General features: G+C 44.0%; 2 protein-coding genes across 3 annotated transcripts; both read left to right on the top strand.

Moving 5' to 3' along the window:
* Window positions 1-329: 329 nt before the first annotated feature.
* LOC148064424 (myosin phosphatase Rho-interacting protein-like) lies at window positions 330-20521 on the top strand. Its single transcript, XM_087809642.1, has 7 exons — window positions 330-608; window positions 3942-3998; window positions 4060-4128; window positions 4231-4320; window positions 4384-4493; window positions 20228-20332; window positions 20386-20521. Exons 1-7 carry the CDS (start codon window positions 330-332, stop codon window positions 20519-20521), a joined length of 846 nt encoding a protein of 281 aa, XP_087665768.1.
* On the top strand, window positions 20438-23307 carry LOC148064423 (myosin phosphatase Rho-interacting protein-like). 2 transcript variants are annotated; one of them, XM_087809581.1, is made up of 7 exons: window positions 20453-20536; window positions 20594-20741; window positions 20800-20917; window positions 22614-22773; window positions 22831-22914; window positions 22973-23059; window positions 23116-23307. In XM_087809581.1, the coding sequence occupies exons 1-7, from the start codon at window positions 20522-20524 to the stop codon at window positions 23248-23250; spliced, it is 747 nt and encodes a 248-aa protein (XP_087665707.1). In that variant the 5' UTR covers window positions 20453-20521; the 3' UTR covers window positions 23251-23307. The 2 variants fall into 2 exon arrangements, with proteins under 2 accessions (XP_087665706.1, XP_087665707.1); XM_087809580.1 differs by having other exon boundaries at window positions 20438-20741.
* Window positions 23308-23752: the final 445 nt, after the last annotated feature.

Below are 23752 nucleotides of genomic sequence, written 5' to 3'. Positions count from 1 at the left end.
GTGTTTATTCATCACACATTAGTGTACACACATGCATGTACACACATGCATATACACATACATTAGCGTACACACACATTTACACACACACATTAGTGCACACACACAAGCATGTACAGACACACTGATGCACACACGTAAACACACATGTACTCACACACATAGTGTACACACACACATTAGTGTACACACAAACATGTGCACACACACAAGCATGTACAGACACACTGATGCACACACGCAAACACACATGTACACACACACATTTACACACACATTAGTGTACACACAAACATGTGCACACACAAAACAGACTCTGCTGCCTGTTAATGAGCCGTTTGTGTTTCCTCAGCGTGGACGAGGAGACAAGTGCGGACGAGGAGACGAGTGCGGACGAGGAGACGAGTGCGGACGAGGAGACGAGTGCGGACGAGGAGACGAGTGCGGACGAGGAGACGAGTGCAGACGAGGAGACGAGTGCGGACGAGGAGACGAGTGCGGACGAGGAGACGAGTGCGGACGAGGAGACGAGTGCGGACGAGGAGACGAGTGCGGACGAGGGCGTCTTCAGGACCGGACGCCGTGAAACACGAGCCTCCACTCGAGAGGTAACGACAGAGAAGTCATCGGACGTCAGATAAAAGTGTTGAACGGTTGAGGTCAATATTTCATATGTCGAAATTTTGACTTTTTTTGTTATTTTTAAAGCATTTAATAGTTTGTTTTTTTAATTTGAACAATTACTATATGAAGGGTTGAAGTTTTATCTAAAATAGCATATTAAATAGTTTCATTAATAGAGTTTCATATTCTTATTCTGATCATTCAAAAATAAATGTTATAAATAGAAAGTTACGTATGTAACTACGGTTCTATGAGTCCTGGATGACTGCCAGAGGTGGTGCTTCAAGCACTGAATGTATCCAGATGACCCCGGATATGGGTTTATCTTCCGGTGACATCAGAGGATCTGTTCCTGCAGAATCTTCTCGCGAAGTCACAAGTGACAGCACGCTCTGGCGGTCATCCAGGACTCATAGAACCGTAGTTACATACGTAACTTTCGTTCTATTTAGCCCTTCAAGTGCTTCAGGCACTGGATGATACATAACAACAAGGTCACGAGGAATCCCAGTACATACCTCATTGAGAGGAAGCAGCAGAGTCGGGCAACAGGACCACACCTAGTGGATGAGGAGTGGCGACATTCACCCGGTAGAACCTGAAAAAAGTGCTTGGCGAGGCCCATGACGCTGCCTCAGAGATGTCCTCCAGGGGTACCCCGCGTAGGGCCGCCCATGATGTAGACATCGCTCTGGTAGAGTGGCACCTCACCCCGAATGGCAGGGTGTGACCTCTTCCTTTATATGCGTGGGTAATAACATTCACGATCCAGTGAGACAGTCGCTGTTTGGAAAGAGCAAAGCCTTTCCTAGGGCCACCATAGCAAAGGAAGAGCTGGTCCGACCGTCTTATACTTGCGGTTGCAGCTACATAGGTCCTCAGAGCCCGCACAGGGCACAGCACTCCCAACCTGTCTTCCCCTTCCGGGGGAATAAATGGTTTTATTCGCTGGGCTGCTCAGGCAACGAAACGGGGCCCAACAGTTGTTCCACCTCAGCAAGTCTGGCAGCCCTTACTCTCCGGGGCATGAAGCTGCAGTTCATGCAGGGATCTTCTGAAAGACCTTCCCTCAGATGCTCGAGACCAAGGCATGAGGGACATATATCATGGCCATATTCAGGCTGCAGAGAAGCCACACAGGCTGAGCAAGAGTGGCCGCCAAGCATGTTAGTAACGAGCAGAAGGCCACACAGAGAAAAAACAACAAACGCTGGGAGCGGGAGCGAAAACACAGCCTTCACCAACGAGTGTTACACATATGAGATAGAAGTAGCACAAATGCTGGGAGAAGGAGCGAATACGCTGTCGTCACCAACAAATATAAAAATATAAACAAAAGCGAGTGCAATAGATTGCAAGGGTACTTCAAAAACGGTAGCTGAATATCAGCGGTACAAATGTCGGGAGAGGGAGCGAAAACACTGCCGTCACCAACAAATGTAAAAAATAACCAAGTGAGTGCAATAGGTTGCACCGGCACTCAATAACAGTAGCTGTATATCAGCGGTACAAATGTCGGGAGAGGGAGCGAATACACTTCCGTCACCAAAAGAAATCAAAATACAACCAAAAGCGAGTACAACAGGTTGTACTGATATATAAATATTTAGTGTACAATGTCGGGAGAGGGAGCGAACACACTCCCGTCACCAACAAAGAATTAATGCAACCAAAGGCGAGTACAACAGGTTGCACCGAACAAAATGTAACAAGGAAAGTTGTCCACGGCGAGCCGCTACAACTTCTCAGCGTCAAAGTTCTTTGCAGCCTCTGGAGGGCGAAAGTTTCGCAGCTCCGACAGAAGCCGCGAGACTACCAGCAACGCACAAAAGAACTAGTCCTTGAACTAGCTCGTGAGATGCAACCTGCGCAGCGAGAAGATGAAAAGGAACAGATCCTCTGATGTCACCGGAAGATATACCCTATCCGGGGTCATCAGGGGTCACAGGTGACTTTGTTGGTATTAACTCGAACAGCGCATGCGCGAGATGGATACATTCAGTGCTTGAAGCACCGCCTCTGGCGGTCAGTAAGGACGAAATAGAACAACATTCTTTTATTTGTAGCCTTTTAAATACAAATCCAACGGAGCACGGAACATGACTCACGGCTTTTATAGCTCTGGTGTCAGGAGTGTTTGGACAGAAGCCCGCGGAGCTCCATGTGTCGGCGGGTGAGAAGGAGCAACTTATTCATTCACCACCGACTCTTTCTTTTGTTCCGGTACGAAACCGGTTCCGATGCCTGCGAGGCTGATGTGGTGTCGTCATGAACGAGACTCATTCTTTCCATCTTTCCGTCCTCGTCGTCATCCTCCCGTCCTCTCGTTTGTACTCATCTGCTCAGAGATGACAGTCGTCTGCGGGAACTTCCTGATCATTTGACTAAGAGTTGACTGGTGGTGATGATGAGGATCAGCGCCTCCGTCTCAAGACCCGGTCAACGCTGTAAACCTTTTAAAGAAAAACAAAATGAAGACCTTTTTTTTACCTCGTTCATAGACAACCATCTTAGTTATTACCTGATGGTGCTTTGCCGCCCAGCCCGCCACACACACGCAACATAGATGTTTAAACATTATCATAGCTTTTCCTTGATTTGATGACTCTTTAAAGTATATATTTTTATTGAATATTGTTTTGATTGTTTAAGCGCTTTGTGACCCTGGTCTGGAAAAGACTCTATAAATACAAATGACTTACTTGCTTACTTAGTATTGTAGCGACCAGTCAGCCGTCACTAAATAGAGCAGTGTGAAGAAAGGCATCATGGGAGTTTAGCTGGCACCCTAAGTAAGGCCGGTGCGGTAAATATGATGAGGAGGCGGATTGTTGTATTTTCTGACTGAAGTTTTATACAATATATTGTATAAAATAATAATAATTATAAAATAATAATATGGAAATATGAAAAATAATCTGTGAAACAACAATACTGCGTGAGGTGAACCCCGATATCGCGAGGAACCACCTTAACAACAATAAACAAAAGAAAAACTGATTATAACAATTGTTATAACACAATGTTACTTTTAAAACTTTTAAAGCAGCACTACGTAACATTTTCTTCTGCATTAGAGTCACAGATTCTCCATGTAAAGTGATGTACATCGAGAATTGATGTCGGAGCTCAAATGTGACCAAATATTGCAGGAAATACATATTTAAAATACAAATGTTACCTAGTGCTGCTTTAATAACGAGCAAAGAAATGACATTATTTAGATATAATTCATTAATTCAAAGATTAAATATGTAAGAATGAACTAAAAGGCGTCTGAGGTTTGAAAGTGAAAACCAAATGTTTCTCGTCTGCAGCCTGATCTGCTGAACTTCAAGAAAGGTTGGATGGTTCTGTTGGACGACAGCGAGCAGGTAGAAACACTTCCACACGTCAACAGTTTGTACTTCATTGACTCTTTGATTCTTCTCTCAGTGGAAGAAATACTGGTTCGTTCTCTCCGCGGACAGACTGAGGTACTACAAGGACTCCGTCGCCGAAGAGGTTTGTACTTTTGAAGTCGTCGTCCCCTGAGCTGTCAATCAATCACTCTCGTCGATCACTCTCTTCGATTCACTCTCGTCAATCACTCTCATCAATCTCCAGGCGTCAGACCTGGAGGGAGAACTGGATCTTTCCAAGTGTTACAACGTGTCCGAGCTGCAGGTCCAGAGGAACTACGGCTTCCAGATCCACGTGAGAGTTTGAAGACCAGCAGGTGATGTTCTTCAGGACAAACGTTGATGTTTCTACTCTCAGACCAGCAGAGGCGTCTTCACGCTCTCGGCCATGACGGCCGGGATCCGCAAGAACTGGATCCAGGCCCTGATGAAGAACGTCCACCCGGCCCACGCTCCCGATGTTGCCAGGTGGGAACTCTATGGAAGTATATCAGTGTCAGAGTATTATTGTATGGAAGTATATCAGTGTCAGAGTATTATTGTATGGAAGTATATCAGAGTCAGAGTATTATTGTATGGAAGTATATCAGAGTCAGAGTATTATTGTATGGAAGTATATCAGAGTCAGAGTATTATTGTATGGAAGTATATCAGTGTCAGAGTATTATTGTATGGAAGTATATCAGTGTCAGAGTATTATTGTATGGAAGTATATCAGAGTCAGAGTATTATTGTATGGAAGTATATCAGAGTCAGAGTATTATTGTATGGAAGTATATCAGAGTCAGAGTATTATTGTATGGAAGTATATCAGTGTCAGAGTATTATTGTATGGAAGTATATCAGAGTCAGAGTATTATTGTATGGAAGTATATCAGTGTCAGAGTATTATTGTATGGAAGTATATCAGAGTCAGAGTATTATTGTATGGAAGTATATCAGAGTCAGAGTATTATTGTATGGAAGTATATCAGTGTCAGAGTATTATTGTACGGAAGTATATCAGTGTCAGAGTATTATTGTATGGAAGTATATCAGAGTCAGAGTATTATTGTATGGAAGTATATCAGTGTCAGAGTATTATTGTATGGAAGTATATCAGAGTCAGAGTATTATTGTATGGAAGTATATCAGAGTCAGAGTATTATTGTATGGAAGTATATCAGTGTCAGAGTATTATTGTATGGAAGTATATCAGAGTCAGAGTATTATTGTATGGAAGTATATCAGTGTCAGAGTATTATTGTATGGAAGTATATCAACGTCAGAGTATTATTGTATGGAAGTATATCAGAGTCAGAGTATTATTGTATGGAAGTATATCAGCGTCAATAGTATTCTTGTATGGAAGTATATCAGCGTCAGAGTATTATTGTATGGAAGTATCTCAGAGTCAGAGTATTATTGTATGGAAGTATATCAGTGTCAGAGTATTATTGTATGGAAGTATCTCAGCGTCAGAGTATTATTGTATGGAAGAATGTCAGAGTCAGAGTATTATTGTATGGAAGTATATCAGTGTCAGAGTATTATTGTATGGAAGTATATCAGCGTCAGAGTATTATTGTATGGAAGTATATCAGTGTCAGAGTATTATTGTATGGAAGTATATCAGAGTCAGAGTATTATTGTATGGAAGTATATTAGAGTCAGAGTATTATTGTATGGAAGTATATCAGAGTCAGAGTATTATCGTATGGAAGTATATCAGTGTCAGAGTATTATCGTATGGAAGTATATCAGCGTTAAGAGTATTATTGTATGGAAGTATATCAGTGTCAGAGTATTATTGTAAGGAAGTATATCAGTGTCAGAGTATTATTGTATGGAAGTATATCAGCGTTAAGAGTTTATTGTTTGGAAGTATATCAGTGTCAGAGTATTATTTTATGGAAGTATATCAGAGTCAGAGAATTATTGTATGGAAGTATATCAGTGTCAGAGTATTATTGTATGGAAGTATATCAGCGTTAAGAGTTTATTGTATGGAAGTATATCAGTGTCAGAGTATTATTGTAAGGAAGTATATCAGTGTCAGAGTATTATCGTATGGAAGTATATCAGCGTTAAGAGTTTATTGTATGGAAGTATATCAGTGTCAGAGTATTATTGTAAGGAAGTATATCAGTGTCAGAGTATTATTGTATGGAAGTATATCAGCGTTAAGAGTTTATTGTATGGAAGTATATCAGTGTCAGAGTATTATTTTATGGAAGTATATCAGAGTCAGATAATTATTGTATGGAAGTATATCAGTGTCAGAGTATTATTGTATGGAAGTATATCAGAGTCAGAGTATTATTGTATGGAAGTATATCAGTGTCAGAGTATTATTGTATGGAAGTATATCAGAGTCAGAGTATTATTGTATGGAAGTATATCAGAGTCAGAGTATTATTGTATGGAAGTATATCAGAGTCAGAGTATTATTGTATGGAAGTATATCAGTGTCAGAGTATTATTGTATGGAAGTATATCAGTGTCAGAGAATTATTGTATGGAAGTATATCAGAGTCAGAGTATTATTGTATGGAAGTATATCAGAGTCAGAGTATTATTGTATGGAAGTATATCAGAGTCAGAGTATTATTGTATGGAAGTATATCAGTGTCAGAGTATTATTGTATGGAAGTATATCAGAGTCAGAGTATTATTGTATGGAAGTATATCAGTGTCAGAGTATTATTGTATGGAAGTATATCAGAGTCAGAGTATTATTGTATGGAAGTATATCAGAGTCAGAGTATTATTGTATGGAAGTATATCAGTGTCAGAGTATTATTGTATGGAAGTATATCAGAGTCAGAGTATTATTGTATGGAAGTATATCAGAGTCAGAGTATTATTGTATGGAAGTATATCAGTGTCAGAGTATTATTGTATGGAAGTATATCAGAGTCAGAGTATTATTGTATGGAAGTATATCAGTGTCAGAGTATTATTGTATGGAAGTATATCAGAGTCAGAGTATTATTGTATGGAAGTATATCAGAGTCAGAGTATTATTGTATGGAAGTATATCAGAGTCAGAGTATTATTGTATGGAAGTATATCAGTGTCAGAGTATTATTGTATGGAAGTATATCAGTGTCAGAGTATTATTGTATGGAAGTATATCAGAGTCAGAGTATTATTGTATGGAAGTATATCAGCGTCAATAGTATTCTTGTATGGAAGTATATCAGCGTCAGAGTATTATTGTATGGAAGTATCTCAGAGTCAGAGTATTATTGTATGGAAGTATATCAGTGTCAGAGTATTATTGTATGGAAGTATCTCAGCGTCAGAGTATTATTGTATGGAAGAATGTCAGAGTCAGAGTATTATTGTATGGAAGTATATCAGTGTCAGAGTATTATTGTAAGGAAGTATATCAGTGTCAGAGTATTATTGTATGGAAGTATATCAGCGTTAAGAGTTTATTGTATGGAAGTATATCAGTGTCAGAGTATTATTTTATGGAAGTATATCAGAGTCAGAGAATTATTGTATGGAAGTATATCAGTGTCAGAGTATTATTGTATGGAAGTATATCAGTGTCAGAGTATTATTGTATGGAAGTATATCAGAGTCAGAGTATTATTGTATGGAAGTATATCAGTGTCAGAGTATTATTGTATGGAAGTATATCAGAGTCAGAGTATTATTGTATGGAAGTATATCAGTGTCAGAGTATTATTGTATGGAAGTATATCAGAGTCATAGTATTATTGTATGGAAGTATATCAGAGTCAGAGTATTATTGTATGGAAGTATATCAGAGTCAGAGTATTATTGTATGGAAGTATATCAGTGTCAGAGTATTATTGTATGGAAGTATATCAGTGTCAGAGTATTATTGTATGGAAGTATATCAGAGTCAGAGTATTATTGTATGGAAGTATATCAGCGTCAATAGTATTCTTGTATGGAAGTATATCAGCGTCAGAGTATTATTGTATGGAAGTATCTCAGAGTCAGAGTATTATTGTATGGAAGTATATCAGTGTCAGAGTATTATTGTATGGAAGTATCTCAGCGTCAGAGTATTATTGTATGGAAGAATGTCAGAGTCAGAGTATTATTGTATGGAAGTATATCAGTGTCAGAGTATTATTGTAAGGAAGTATATCAGTGTCAGAGTATTATTGTATGGAAGTATATCAGCGTTAAGAGTTTATTGTATGGAAGTATATCAGTGTCAGAGTATTATTTTATGGAAGTATATCAGAGTCAGAGAATTATTGTATGGAAGTATATCAGTGTCAGAGTATTATTGTATGGAAGTATATCAGAGTCAGAGTATTAGTGTATGGAAGTATATCAGTGTCAGAGTATTATTGTATGGAAGTATATCAGAGTCAGAGTATTATTGTATGGAAGTATATCAGAGTCAGAGTATTATTGTATGGAAGTATATCAGAGTCAGAGTATTATTGTATGGAAGTATATCAGTGTCAGAGTATTATTGTATGGAAGTATATCAGTGTCAGAGTATTATTGTATGGAAGTATATCAGAGTCAGAGTATTATTGTATGGAAGTATATCAGAGTCAGAGTATTATTGTATGGAAGTATATCAGAGTCAGAGTATTATTTAATGGAAGTATATCAGTGTCAGAGTATTATTGTATGGAAGTATATCAGAGTCAGAGTATTATTGTATGGAAGTATATCAGTGTCAGAGTATTATTGTATGGAAGTATATCAGAGTCAGAGTATTATTGTATGGAAGTATATCAGAGTCAGAGTATTATTGTATGGAAGTATATCAGTGTCAGAGTATTATTGTATGGAAGTATATCAGAGTCAGAGTATTATTGTATGGAAGTATATCAGAGTCAGAGTATTATTGTATGGAAGTATATCAGTGTCAGAGTATTATTATATGGAAGTATATCAGAGTCAGAGTATTATTGTATGGAAGTATATCAGTGTCAGAGTATTATTGTATGGAAGTATATCAGAGTCAGAGTATTATTGTATGGAAGTATATCAGAGTCAGAGTATTATTGTATGGAAGTATATCAGAGTCAGAGTATTATTGTATGGAAGTATATCAGTGTCAGAGTATTATTGTATGGAAGTATATCAGTGTCAGAGTATTATTGTATGGAAGTATATCAGAGTCAGAGTATTATTGTATGGAAGTATATCAGCGTCAATAGTATTCTTGTATGGAAGTATATCAGCGTCAGAGTATTATTGTATGGAAGTATCTCAGAGTCAGAGTATTATTGTATGGAAGTATATCAGTGTCAGAGTATTATTGTATGGAAGTATCTCAGCGTCAGAGTATTATTGTATGGAAGAATGTCAGAGTCAGAGTATTATTGTATGGAAGTATATCAGTGTCAGAGTATTATTGTATGGAAGTATATCAGCGTCAGTATTATTGTATGGAAGTATATCAGAGTCAGAGTATTATTGTATGGAAGTATATCACTGTCAGAGTATTATTGTATGGAAGTATATCAGCGTCAGAGTATTATTGTATGGAAGTATATCAGTGTCAGAGTATTATTGTATGGAATCAGAATCAGAATCAGAATCAGAAAACCTTTATTAGTCCCGCGAGGGGAAATTCGGTTTAACAACAGCACGAGAAATAAAATCTAAATGGAATAAAAGATAAATCTGAGCTATATAATATTTACACAATCATATTTACATAAATAACAAGAGGTGCAGTTAAATAGTTATCTTGGTGTGTTTTTGTTGTGGAGTCTGATGGCAGCAGGGAGGAAAGACTTGCGGTACCTCTCCCTCACACACCGGGGATGGAGCATCCTATCACTGATGGAGCTCCTCAATGCCCTCAGTGTGTGCTGGAGAGGGTGAGACAAGTTCCTCCTCATGGAGCCCAGCTTGCTCCGCATCCTCCCTCCAGTCACTTCCTCCACAGGATCCAGGGGGCGCCCTAGGACGTAACTGGCCTTCTTAATAAGGCTGTCCAGTTTAGCCCTATCCTTTGCTGTCATGCTGCTCCCCCAGCAGACCACACCGTTGAAGATGGCAGAGGCCACTACTGAGTCATAGAATGACTTCAGGAGCGGCCCCCGGACACCAAACGACCTCAACCTCCGGAGCAGGTAGATTCTACTCCGCCCTTTTTTATAAAGAGCAGCAGTGTTATCCACCCAGTCCAAGCGGTTGTTGAGGTGAACACCCAGGAACTTGTAAGTCGTGACAATCTCAATGTCCTGTCCCTGGATGTTCAGTGGTGAGGGGGAGATGGAGGGACACCGCCGGAAATCCACGATCAACTCCTTAGTTTTGCTGGAGTTGATCTGAAGGTGGTTTTCCAGGCACCAGTCAACAAAGTCCTGGACAAGTCCCCGGTACGGCCCGTCATCCCCGTCCCTAATGAGGCCGACGATGGCGGAGTCGTCCGAGAACTTCTGCAGGTGACTGGTGGGAGACAGGTGTTGGAAGTCTGCAGTGTACAGTGAAAAGAGGAACGGTGCTAACACTGTTCCCTGGGGGACCCCTACACTGCACAGTACAGTCCTCGAAACACCATCCCGGGTCCTCACGAACTGTGGACGGTTGGTGAGGTAGTCCACAATCCAGTCCGTGAGGTGAGTGTCCGCTCCAGACAGCTCCAGCTTGTCCCTCAGGATGTTTGACCTGATGGTATTGAAAGCACTGCTTAGATCCAGGAAAAGGATCCTCACAGTGCTTCCAGGCAACTCCAGGTGAGAAAGTGCTCGGTGGAGAAGGAAGATGATGGCGTCCTCCACGCCGATGTCAGGTTGGTAGGCAAACTGCAACGGATCCATGGAGGAGCGCACCAGAGGACTCAGGTAACTAAGGACCAGCCGCTCCAGAGCCTTCATAAGGTGGGATGTCAAGGCCACAGGTCTGTAGCAGCTGGGATCCTTAGGGTGCTGAGTCTTCGGCACCGGTACCACACAGGACGTCTTCCACAGTAGTGGAACTCTTCCCAGGGTCAAGCTCATGTTGAACAGAAGTCCAACAATTTCACTTAACTGGTCAGAGCACGTCCTGAGTACTTTGCCACCGATGCCGTCTGGTCCAGGGGCCTTTGTTGTCTTGGTTCTCCTAAGCTGATTTCTCACCTGGAGAGGTGTGAGGGACAGGCTGGGGTGGGGGGGCATTGTCCCCTGTGGAGTCAGCGGGGGGGCTGAAACAATACAAGCTCGGGGGAGAGGAGAAGGTAAGTGTAGAGGTGTGAATGGTTGAGCAGGGGGGGGAGCCGACACCTCAAACCTTGAAAAATAACTGTTTAAGTTGTCGGCCCAATTTTTATCCCCCGCTGCTACAGAGAGCCCGGTCTGATGTCCGGATATGGATTTCAAACCTCTCCAGACATCTCTGGTGTTGTTGTTGGCCAGACTCTCTTCCATCCTCCTCCTGTACCTCCCCTTTCCCTCCCTGATCTTTCTTCTCAGCTCCTTCTGTACTGCCATCAGATCCTCTTTGTTTCCTGACCTAAAGACTCTCTTCTTCTCCTTTAGGAGAGCCTTTATATCAGGATTGATCCAGGGTTTGTTGTTGGAGAAGCATCGTACAGTTCTTGTTGGTACAATGCTCTCCACACAGAAGTTTATGTAGTCCGTGACACATGAATTTAGTCCGTCAATATCCTCCTTGTGGGACTCACTGAAGATGCTCCAGTCCGTGGTCTCAAAGCAGACCTGCAGAGCTTCCTCAGCTTCTTCAGACCACTTCTTGACTGAGCGAGTCACTGCTGGTTGCCTGCTCACAAGTGGCTTGTAAACAGGTAGGAGATGGACCAGACAGTGGTCAGCTCGTCCCAAAGGAGGAAGGGGGGATGATAAATAAGCGTCTTTAGTGTTCGCATAGAAAAGGTCCAGTGTGTTATTGTCTCTGGTGGCACAAGTGACGTACTGCGTGAATTTGGGCAGACAGGAAGAAAGAGATGCGTGATTAAAATCACCGGAGATGATAAAGAGGGCCTGAGGGCTCTGAGTCTGTAACCCGTTCACTACTCCAGTGATGACTGCCTCCGCGCTCGCCGACGGTGGAATGTACACAAGCACCGCGACAACATGTGAAAACTCCCGTGGCAAGTAGAAAGGTCTCAGACTCAGCGCCAAAAGTTCAATGTCAGGACAGCAGTGTTGAACCTTTAAAGTAACGTGCCTGGGAAGGCACCACTTCTCGTTGACGAACACTGCCAGTCCTCCGCCCTTTCTCTTCCCGCTCATCTCCGTCCGGTCCGCGCGTAATAAGCAGAATCCATCCAGCGCAGCAATCGCGTCCGTGTGGTTCTGGTTCAGCCACGTCTCCGAGAGCATCAGCATACTGCACCGTCGATATTCCGGGTCGAACCTGGTCGCCGCCGCGAGTTCGTCCATCTTGTTTGGCAGAGATCTCACGTTTTTGGAAGTATATCAGAGTCAGAGTATTATTGTATGGAAGTATATCAGAGTCAGAGTATTATTGTATGGAAGTATATCAGAGTCAGAGTATTATCGTATGGAAGTATATCAGTGTCAGAGTATTATCGTATGGAAGTATATCAGCGTTAAGAGTTTATTGTATGGAAGTATATCAGTGTCAGAGTATTATTGTAAGGAAGTATATCAGTGTCAGAGTATTATTGTATGGAAGTATATCAGCGTTAAGAGTTTATTGTATGGAAGTATATCAATGTCAGAGTATTATTTTATGGAAGTATATCAGAGTCAGAGAATTATTGTATGGCAGTATATCAGTGTCAGAGTATTATTGTATGGAAGTATATCAGAGTCAGAGTATTATTGTATGGAAGTATATCAGTGTCAGAGTATTATTGTATGGAAGTATATCAGCGTTAAGAGTTTATTGTATGGAAGTATATCAGTGTCCGAGTATTATTGTATGGAAGTATATCAGTGTCAGAGTATTATTGTATGGAAGTATATCAGCGTTAAGAGTTTATTGTATGGAAGTATATCAGTGTCAGAGTATTATTTTATGGAAGTATATCAGAGTCAGAGAATTATTGTATGGCAGTATATCAGTGTCAGAGTATTATTGTATGGAAGTATATCAGAGTCAGAGTATTATTGTATGGAAGTATATCAGTGTCAGAGTATTATTGTATGGAAGTATATCAGTGTCAGAGTATTATTGTATGGAAGTATATCAGTGTCAGAGTATTATTGTATGGAAGTATATCAGAGTCAGAGTATTATTGTATGGAAGTATATCAGCGTCAATAGTATTCTTGTATGGAAGTATATCAGCGTCAGAGTATTATTGTATGGAAGTATCTCAGAGTCAGAGTATTATTGTATGGAAGTATATCAGTGTCAGAGTATTATTGTATGGAAGTATCTCAGCGTCAGAGTATTATTGTATGGAAGAATGTCAGAGTCAGAGTATTATTGTATGGAAGTATATCAGTGTCAGAGTATTATTGTATGGAAGTATATCAGCGTCAGAGTATTATTGTATGGAAGTATATCAGTGTCAGAGTATTATTGTATGGAAGTATATCAGCGTCAGAGTATTATTGTATGGAAGTATATCAGTGTCAGAGTATTATTGTATGGAAGTATATCAGAGTCAGAGTATTATTGTATGGAAGTATATCAGAGTCAGAGTATTATTGTATGGAAGTATATCAGAGTCAGAGTATTATCGTATGGAAGTATATCAGTGTCAGAGTATTATCGTATGGAAGTATATCAGCGTTAAGAGTTTATTGTATGGAAGTATATCAGTGTCAGAGTATTATTGTAAGGAAGTATATCAGTGTCAGAGTATTATTGTATGGAAGTATATCAGCGTTAAGAGTTTATTGTATGGAAGTATATCAGTGTCAGAGTATTATTTTATGGAAGTATATCAGAGTCAGAGAATTATTGTATGGCAGTATATCAGTGTCAGAGTATTATTGTATGGAAGTATATCAGAGTCAGAGTATTATTGTATGGAAGTATATCAGTGTCAGAGTATTATTGTATGGAAGTATATCAGCGTTAAGAGTTTATTGTATGGAAGTATATCAGTGTCCGAGTATTATTGTATGGAAGTATATCAGTGTCAGAGTATTATTGTATGGAAGTATATCAGCGTTAAGAGTTTATTGTATGGAAGTATATCAGTGTCAGAGTATTATTTTATGGAAGTATATCAGAGTCAGAGAATTATTGTATGGCAGTATATCAGTGTCAGAGTATTATTGTATGGAAGTATATCAGAGTCAGAGTATTATTGTATGGAAGTATATCAGTGTCAGAGTATTATTGTATGGAAGTATATCAGCGTTAAGAGTTTATTGTATGGAAGTATATCAGTGTCCGAGTATTATTGTATGGAAGTATATCAGAGTCAGAGTATTATTGTATTGAAGTATATCAGTGTCAGAGTATTATTGTATGGAAGTATATCAGTGTCAGAGTATTATTGTATGGAAGTACATATATCAGCGTCAGAGAATTGTTTCAAAAACTTCATTGAAATGTGTTTTTAAGCACTGAATATATATTTTACTTAATAATTGAATTCAATAATCCATATATCTAAGGTTGAATTTGTTCATTTAATTTTAATGATTTAATTTAGAAAAAGGAATAATTTTTAATTGAATGAATTTTCCTCTTAAAAATACAGTTTGAGATATATTGTTTGTTTTTAGTTGAATTCGTTTATATACTTTGTTAATTTTTTTAATAATTTGGTGAAATCATTTCTTTATTACTATATATATATATATATATATAGTTAATATACTAGAACTAAGTTCTCTGGTGAAAATATTATAGCAACATTTTTATATTGAATTTAAAAAACTATGAATTAAACAGTATTTCATTTAGAACATTTATTTTTTATTTATTCAAATCAGAATATTAAACTCTATGTGTAAAAAAAAAATATATATATATATATTATTTAAAATATGTCCGATTTTTTCAGATTCAATAAATGTAATTATTGAAATATTTATTGAAGGTTAGACATGTTTTTATTGAATAATACAATTTAATTAAATAAAGAAATGCGTATGTGTATAAAAATAGTTATGCCATATTTTTATATTAATTATAAAAGAAGAATAAAAAAAAGAGAAAAATTGTATTTATTTTTTTAGTAGAATTTAAAAGTTTTTCATTTTAAAAAGATGCATTTGATTCAATTAAAATAACAATCTTTCAACACATTATGAACATTAATATAAATATATATAATATTGTAGCGAGCTTCAATGAGCGTCAGGCAAGAAGAACAAGGGTGTCTTTTCCACACTGTCACAGACAGGTGCCTTTTATTTAACAGAGCCCGTACAGGCTTGTCTAAACATGTAAAACATGGTGAGGGAGACTAATTCTCCCACACCTCTCACTCATTGTGCCGAACTTGAGGACCCATAATGCACCAGTCGCTAAATAGCCCCCACCTGAGGGGTCAGTCGTCCCCGACAACCCCAACATCTAGCACAAAGTCTCTAAACCTCCCAGGTCGCCGATGCTTTTGGGTAGGCTGTCTAGGTGCGACAGGTGTAGATGGAGAGTAAGGGTCCATGGGGCTCAAGGTGCCGTCTTCAGGAAAATCACAACCGGCTGGGGAAGGACTCAGGGGACGGTATGGTGAAAGTCTGTCCTGGTGCAGTACCACCATGCGTCTTCTGTTTGGCAGCCGCACCCGATACACCACTTCAGACAAGCGGTCAATTACTTCACCAGGTCCTTGCCAGTGACTGCGGAGCTTAGGGGAAACTCCCTTTTTGCGGACCGGACAGTAAACCCACACCTTGTCTCCCGGCTCAAAGGCACGCCCTCGACAGCGTGTATTATAGGTCCTCTTTTGCCGGGCGCCAGCACTGTCTTGAGACTGCCGACTGTAGTCGTGTACCACCTGTAGTCGGTCCTTCAGTCTGCGGAGGTAATCCATCTCCTTTCCTCCAGGAATCTCAGGTTCTGGCGGGGCGCCAAATACCAAATCCACTGGTGTCCGCAGCTCTCTCCCGAACATCAGAGCAGCAGGAGTGCATTGGCTGGATTCCTGCACAGCAGATCGGTATGACCACAGAACCAGGGGTAAGTGACGATCCCAGTCCTTTTGATGTTCACTCGTCAAGATAGCAAGCTGAGTGGCAAGAGTCCGATTAAATCGCTCCACCAAACCGTCGCTCTGTGGGTGGAGCGGCATGGTCCTTGTCTTCCTCACCCCCAGCCGTCTGCAGACTTCCTGGAACACCCGGGACTCAAAGTTTCGCCCTTGGTCACTGTGGAGCTCGTCAGGAACTCCAAACCGAGAGAACATCTCGTCCACCAACTTCTCTGCTGTTGTGATGGCACTTTGATCTGGTACTGCGTAGGCCTCTGGCCACTTGGTGAAATAATCCATGGCCACCAAGACATAGCGATTGCCAGAGTCTGACACCGGAAAGGGACCAAGAATGTCCACTCCAACTCTCTCCATCGGAGCCCCCACCAAGTACTGTTGGAGTGGGGCATGGGACCGCTGTGTTGGCCCCTTCTGGGCAGTGCAGGCATCACAGCAGTGGACATACAGCTCCACATCTCGTCTGCATCCTGGCCTGTAGAACCGACTCCGAAGGCGATGTAGGGTCTTTGTATTTCCATAGTGTCCTGCCCCCACTGAGCCGTGGACATGCTGAAGAACTTTGGGCCGGAGAGCCTTGGGCACCATGAGCTGCAGGAGGTCTCTTCCTCCCCCTGGTGCTTGCCACTGCCGGTACATCACACCAGTGTGGACCTCGAAGTTGCCCCATTGGGAGTGGTATGCCTTCACCTCGGGTCCTAAAGCCGACACCTCCGACCAGCTTGGACGTTGTCCGGCCTCCAACCAACCCTTCACCGACGCCAAGGTTGCGTCGGCGGCCTGTTGTTGCTTCAGCTCTGGAAGTGTAAGTTCCAACCCATCCTCTTCCCTGCTGCTGGCGCGCACCGATATCACCCTTTGTGCCACATGGTCCCGTTCTTCCTGTCGGCAACAGTACCGACACTCAGCTTCAGCACAGGGGCGATGTGAGAGGGCATCAGCATTTCCATGGAGCTTTCCTGCCCGGTGCTTGATCTCAAAGTCAAAACCTTGGAGCGTTTCCAGCCATCGAGCCACTTGACCTTCAGGGTTCTTGAAACTCAAGAGCCAGGTGAGCGAAGCATGTTCAGTTCGAATAAGGAAGTGATTACCTTGCAAGTATGGCCGGAATTGACGCAGGGCCAGGACCATGGCCAGCAGCTCACGACGGGTGACGCAGTAATTCTTCTCCACCTTGCTAAGTGCCCGACTGAAATAGGCCACAGCTCGTTCTCCATCTTCCCCTTGCTGTGAAAGGACAGCCCCAACGCCAACATTACTGGCATCCGTGTCCACAATGAAGGGCCGCTGCCCATCAGGATATGCCAAGACGGGAGCTTCAGTGAGGGAAGTCTTGAGCTGAGTAAAGGCAGCAGAACAGTCAGCATCCCAGTTGAATGTTTTGCCCTTATCTGTGAGACGATGGAGTGGGCTGGCAATGGTGGCAAAACCCTGGATGAACCGTCGGTAGTACGAAGCCAGACCCAAGAAGCTTCGCAACTGGCCGACATTTGCAGGAGTAGGCCAATCACGAACTGCAGCTATCTTTTCTGGGTTGGTGGCGACCCCATGAGTACTGACAATGTGGCCAAGGAACTCAGTCTCTCTGGTCAGCAGATGACACTTTGCAGGGTTCAACCGTAACCCAGCCTGACGTATAGCCGAGAAAACCTCACCTAGGTTAGCCAGGGCTCCGTCGAAGTCAGCGGCATGCACCAGCAGATCATCCAGGTACACCACACAGCGGTCACGGGGCACGTTAGCTAGAACTCTCTCCATCAGTCGCTCGAACGTAGCAGGTGCATTGCAGAGTCCAAAAGGCATAACCCTGAATTGCCACAGTCCTTGTCCAATGGTGAAGGCTGTCTTTGGTCTTGCCTCCGGGGCCAATTCCAAATGCCAGTATCCACTGCGGAGGTCAAGGGAGCTGAACCAACTGGACCCAGCAATGTTGTCAAGCGCATCATCAATGTGAGGAAGAGGATACGAGTCTTTCTTGGTGACTGCATTCAGGTGCCGATAGTCCACGCAGAACCTCCAAGTACCGTTCTTCTTCTTGACCAAGACAACGGGGGCTGCCCAGGGGCTATCTGATGGTTCAATTACTCCAGCATTGTACATCTCCTGGATCTTTTCAACTGCAACCTTCCGCTTGGAGAGGGCTAACCGATGGGGGCGTAGACGTATGGGTTGAGCGTTACCAGTCTCAATAGCGTGCTGGACAAGTCCAGTCCGCCCACAGTCCTCATCCCTGGCAGCAAAAATGTCTTTATACTCGTCAAGCAGACATTTCAACTGCTGGCCTTGCTGAGGTTCCATGCCGTCACTACTGCGCTGCCAAAGTTGGTGGATTGCTTCCGCAGTCTCTGCAGAGGAAGAAGCTAGTAGGGTTGGTGATAATGCCGTTTGTGGAGCACAAGATCTTGGCATCTCTTGAACTGCTGCTGTCATCCTCCGATGATCAGGCTGTGCCTTCTCCTCCCTACTAGACTTGAGCTCCACTTTTTCCTTGCCCAGGATTATGGTCTTTCCTACTACGTCGACTTGAGCTTCCCAACGACTCAACAGGTCCAGCCCAATGATACACGGATCATGGATGTTGGCAAGCCAAAACTCATGCTCCAACACTTGGTCTCCCGCTCGAACTGTCACCATCTTTTTCCCTAAAATTTTAAACTTTTCTCCAGTTACTGACATCAATTTGGTGTTGGTTGGGGCCCACATTTCGGAAACTCGGCTATTGGCCTCAAGGAGGGTGCCTGGACGGACCAAAGAGATGGTGGACCCAGTGTCCACCAAGGCTTGACATGGCTGACCATCCAGTTGGCAGTACAGGTACAATCCTTGTGTATGTCCACAACGTCCAACCAATGTCCATCTGCCTTGGAGGGAAAGTGGATTTTGGAGTGGGCGGTCCCTCATTGCGTCACTCCACTGCAGTTTCCCACCACCCTGGTAATAGGGGTCGGAGCAGGGCAATCTCTTGCGAAGTGGCCGAGCTGGTCACACCGAAGGCATCGATCTGTCGGACGGGGTCGTCGTCTGGATTGTGGCGGCACTGAGGCTTCCCTCAGTGCCTCGGTTAGGGACACCGGCATGGAGAGACGAACATGCTGTCGTAGTTTTTCTGGTGCCAGCCCTCGTAGAAAAGCGTGGAGTGCTAGTTCTTCTTGGGATGTAGCATTGAAATGCGGATAGCCTTGCCGGGCATACTGCTGCACGTCAGCGGCGAAGGTGCCCAAATTCTCCCCTTCTCGTAGATGGCGACTAGTCAGCTGCTCTCTGCTCTGGTCGGCATGACACGGCTGGCCAAACCGTCTCTGAAGTGCAGTGGTCAGGTTGGGGAAGTCGATGGTTTCCACTGGGGCTAGGTCTAGAAGCACTTGTGTCGCCTTTCCTTCCAAAGCCAGAGCCAAATGGGTCACAGCTTCAGCATTGCTCCACCCATTATGCCGCATTGTTAGTTGCACCTGTGCCAGGTATGGCGCAAGTGGTACCAGTCCATTGTACTTGGGCAGCTTAACCGTTCGCGTGTGTGGAGGCGTACTCATCTGTATCATTGTGTCCGGGCCATCATCTGCATGTAGTCTTGTTCTTTCCGCCAACAGGTGACACTTGCCAGGCTGCTCCTCTGCTCACTCTTCTGGTGGTAGAGAATGCCGATCCAATCTTCTATCCGCCGGTGGCCAAGTCCTCCCTACCCCCAGGGGGCAGTGCGCAGGCGGCTCCTCCTCTCCGGTCTTCTCTTCCAGTAGAGGGAGGTGTTTCCGTATGGCACTTGCTCCATCAGGTCTGTCTTTCCTCAGAAGCCGGGCTCCTCCAGCCACCAGGGGGCGATCAGAAATCATCTTTGGCGTTGCTCTCTTTTCCACCAGGGGAGGACGGTGTTGGCGCTGCAGCCCAAGATTTAGCTCGATTGCTCGCTCAAGTTCGTAGATTTCTCTGTCCATTGTTCAAGAGAAATCCCACTTCTGACACCAATGTAGCGAGCGTCAGGCAAGAAGAACAAGGGTGTCTTTTCCACACTGCCACAGACAGGTGCCTTTTATTTAACAGAGACCGTACAGGCTTGTCTAAACATGTGACGGAGACTAATTCTCCCACACCTCTCACTCATGGTGCCAAACTTGAGGACCCATAATGCACCAGTCGCTACTATATATAATATATATCTTATACATTGGTCTCCATGTCTCCAGCCTGCCGGGCCTTCACCTCTCCTGCGGCGCTCCTGAAGTCCTCCCCAAACCGGACCTGACCCAGGAGTCTACGGAACCCAAACCCCTCAGTGTTCCGGAGCGACGGCGAGAGGGCCACCACAAGAGGAGACCAGAGAGCAGCTCCTCGCCTCCTCCAGCTGCTGCTGCTCGCTGCGGGAGGAGAACCAGCTCCTCTTGGAGAGGCTGAGGAGCACGAGGGAGGAGGTCAGCACCGGCTCGCAGACGGAGGAACTCATGGAGGTCCAGGAGGAGCAGGGGAGACACGACGAGTAGATGGAGGAGCTGAAGGTGAGTCGAGGAGCCGTCGGGACTCGTCCGGGTCGTGACCTTTTGACCTGCGCACAGGCGGCGTGCGACTCCGCCCTGACCTCCCTGGAGGAGTCTCACCTCAAGCTGGTGGAGGAGCTGCGCAGGAGTCAGCGGCAGGAGGTGCAGCGCCTCCTGCTGGAGAGCGAGCGTCTGCTGCAGGAGGAGGCGTCGGCCACGGCCACAGGTGAGGCGCCAGGTGAGCCTCGGAGCGAGCGAAGGACGAGCGTGTGTTTGTGTCGCAGCCATCGACGCCATCGAGGAGGCGCATCGTCTGCAGCTGCAGCAGGAGGTGAGGAGGAGGCGCGAGGCGGAGAGGAGCAGCGGAGACGCTCGCCTGGACCAGGTGTGCAGACGGCACAGGTTCGTCCAGTTCTCAAGTCCTACGTTACACTCTGGACAAGATGTACTTTTACTCTTTCTTACACTCTTGACTTGACGTGTACTTCAGTTGTGTAGATTTTTATACTTACATTTAAATTATACTAAAAGTACTTTTACATAGTACTTACTAGTTGTTGTTTTTACTCGTTCAATTATTGGTACTTTCATTTGTAATTAACTAAAAGTAACTCTTTCATAGGATCTTAAATGTACTTCAGCATCAGTTAAAATACTTGAACTCAAGTAGATTTTATACTCTTAAATGTACTTGAACTTAAGTCAAATTAATTTTACTGGAGTAGATTTAATACTCCTGACTTTACATTGTACTTCAGTAGAAGCACTTTTACTCATGGATATTTTTATACTCCACTTATACTCACGTAAAAGTACTTTAACTTGAGTAGATTTTTATATTCTTGAATTTACTTATACTAATGTAAAAGTACTTTAACTCGAGTAGATTTTTAACTATTAAATAAGACTTAATATTATAGTAAAATGTCATAAAAGTAAATGTACTTTAATAGACGTATACAGTTTAAAATGAACTTGTAATTGATGTCATGAAACTGAAGTAGTAAGAAGTATTTGATTATAATATTTATATATATTTATATTTATTTAATATTTTCTGACTTGCCATGTTTTGTGTACATGTGTGTGCGTGTGTGTGCGTATGTGTGTGCGTGTGTGTACATGTGTGTGTGTACATGTGTGTGTGTACATGTGTGTGTGTACATGTGTGTGTACATGTGTGTGTGTACATGTGTGTGTAAATGTGTGTGTGCGTTTGCGCGCGTGTGTGTGTGTGTGTGTGTGTGTGTGTGTGTGTGTGTGCGTGCATGTGTGTACGTGTGTGTGTGTGTGTGTGTACATGTGTGTGAACATGTGTACGTGTGTGTGTACATGTGTGTGTACATGTGTACATTTGTGTGTACATGTGTGTGTGTGTGTGTGTGTGTGTGTGCATGTGTACATGTGTGTGTACATGTGTACATGTGTGTGTACATGTGTGTGTAAATGTGTACATGTGTGTGTACATGTGTGTGTACATGTGTACATGTGTGTGTACATGTGTGTGTACATGTGTGTGTACATGTGTGTGTACATGTGTACATGTGTGTGTACACGTGTGTGTACATGTGTGTGTACATGTGTGTGTACATGTGTACATGTGTGTGTACACGTGTGTGTACATGTGTGTGTACACGTGTGTGTACATGTGTACATGTGTGTGTACATGTGTGTGTACATGTGTGTGTACATGTGTGTGTACATGTGTACATGTGTGTGTACACGTGTGTACATGTGTACATGTGTGTGTACACGTGTGTGTACATGTGTGTGTACATGTGTGTGTACATGTGTGTGTACATGTGTGTACATGTGTGTGTACATGTGTGTGTACATGTGTGTGTACATGTGTGTACATGTGTGTGTACATGTGTGTGTACATGTGTGTGTACATGTGTGTACATGTGTGTGTACATGTGTGTGTACATGTGTGTGTACATGTGTGTGTACATGTGTGTACATGTGTGTGTACATGTGTGTGTACATGTGTGTGTACATGTGTGTGTACATGTGTGTACATGTGTGTGTACATGTGTGTGTACATGTGTGTGTACATGTGTGTGTACATGTGTGTACATGTGTACATGTGTGTGTGCAGCGAGGAGGCGGCCTGGTCTCAGCAGGAGCTGCAGGTTCTCTCGCAGCAGTTTTCCCTCAAGTGTCTGGAGAACTGTCACCTGGTCCAGGCTCTGGACGCCGAGAGAGAAGCTCTGAGTCAGTGTCAGCAGGAGAACCAGGACCTGAGGACCAGGAACCAGGTGAGTCTCGGGGTCACGACCTTCCACCTGGTTGTGTAACCACATGTTCCGGATCAGGAGCTGAGCAGCAGCCTCGCCGCCGAGATCACTCGCCTGTGCTCGCCGGGTCCGGGTCCGAGGACGGAGGTCTACACGCTGCAGGTCCGTGAGTCACCGACGGAGCCGAGGTCACGGCGACTCACCGTCACTTCCTCCTCAGGTCAGCCTGCGAGTCCGAGAGTCGGAGCTGCAGAGTCTGAAGCAGGAGGTCTCGTCGCTGAAGGAAGACCTGCAGGTCGCTCAGAAGGTGAGTCGGACCTCGCACCGGCGCCAGACCCGAGTCACATCCCGTCCCCCTGGCAGGAGCGCCGGAGCGCCGCCCGCATGTACGAGGACTCGCGCGCCGAGCTGAGCGCGGTCAGAACCAGAGCCGAGCGAGAGCTGGAGGAGCTGAGGGAGAAGCTGAGGCTGGCCAATCAGGCGCTGGAGCTGACCTGACCCCGAGGTGGTCCAGACGTTCCTCACGTGGTCCTCACGTGGTCCTCACGTGGTCCTCACGTGGTCCTCACGTGGTCCTCACGTGGTCCTCACGTGGTCCTCACGTGGTCCTCTCGTGGTCCTCTCGTGGTCCTCACGTGGTCCTCACGTGGTCCTCACGTGGTCCTCTCGTGGTCCTCTCGTGGTCCTCACGTGGTCCTCACGTGGTCCTCACGTGGTCCTCTCGTGGTCCTCTCGTGGTCCTCACGTGGTCCTCACGTGGTCCTCGCGTGGTCCTCGCGTGGTCCTTTACGTGGTCCTCACGTGGTCCTCACGTGGTCCTCTCGTGGTCCTCACGTGGTCCTCACGTGGTCCTCTCGTGGTCCTCTCGTGGTCCTCACATGGTCCTCACGTGGTCCTCACGTGGTCCTCTCGTGGTCCTCTCGTGGTCCTCACGTGGTCCTCCCGTGGTCCTCCCGTGGTCCTCCCGTGGTCCTCCCGTGGTCCTCACGTGGTCCTCTCG

This window comes from Callionymus lyra, chromosome 15, assembly GCF_982586985.1.
Source record: "Callionymus lyra chromosome 15, fCalLyr1.hap1.1, whole genome shotgun sequence".
Taxonomy (NCBI): domain Eukaryota; kingdom Metazoa; phylum Chordata; class Actinopteri; order Syngnathiformes; family Callionymidae; genus Callionymus; species Callionymus lyra.
This window is presented reverse-complemented; position numbering and strand designations above follow the sequence as displayed.

What these genes read in the sequence shown, in the direction of transcription:
- LOC148064424 (XM_087809642.1), top strand. Translation starts at nt 330, where the DNA reads ATGAGCCGTTTGTGTTTCCTCAGCGTGGACGAGGAGACAAGTGCGGAC. An exon ending in CACGAGCCTCCACTCGAGAG is followed by an intron (nt 609 to 3,941) that starts GTAACGACAGAG and finishes TCTCGTCTGCAG; the next exon opens with CCTGATCTGCTGAACTTCAA. An exon ending in CTCAGTGTTCCGGAGCGACG is followed by an intron (nt 20,333 to 20,385) that starts GCGAGAGGGCCA and finishes CGCCTCCTCCAG; the next exon opens with CTGCTGCTGCTCGCTGCGGG.
- LOC148064423 (XM_087809580.1), top strand. Translation starts at nt 20,522, where the DNA reads ATGGAGGAGCTGAAGGTGAGTCGAGGAGCCGTCGGGACTCGTCCGGGT. An exon ending in CAGGTGTGCAGACGGCACAG is followed by an intron (nt 20,918 to 22,613) that starts GTTCGTCCAGTT and finishes GTGTGTGTGCAG; the next exon opens with CGAGGAGGCGGCCTGGTCTC. An exon ending in ACCTGAGGACCAGGAACCAG is followed by an intron (nt 22,774 to 22,830) that starts GTGAGTCTCGGG and finishes GTTCCGGATCAG; the next exon opens with GAGCTGAGCAGCAGCCTCGC.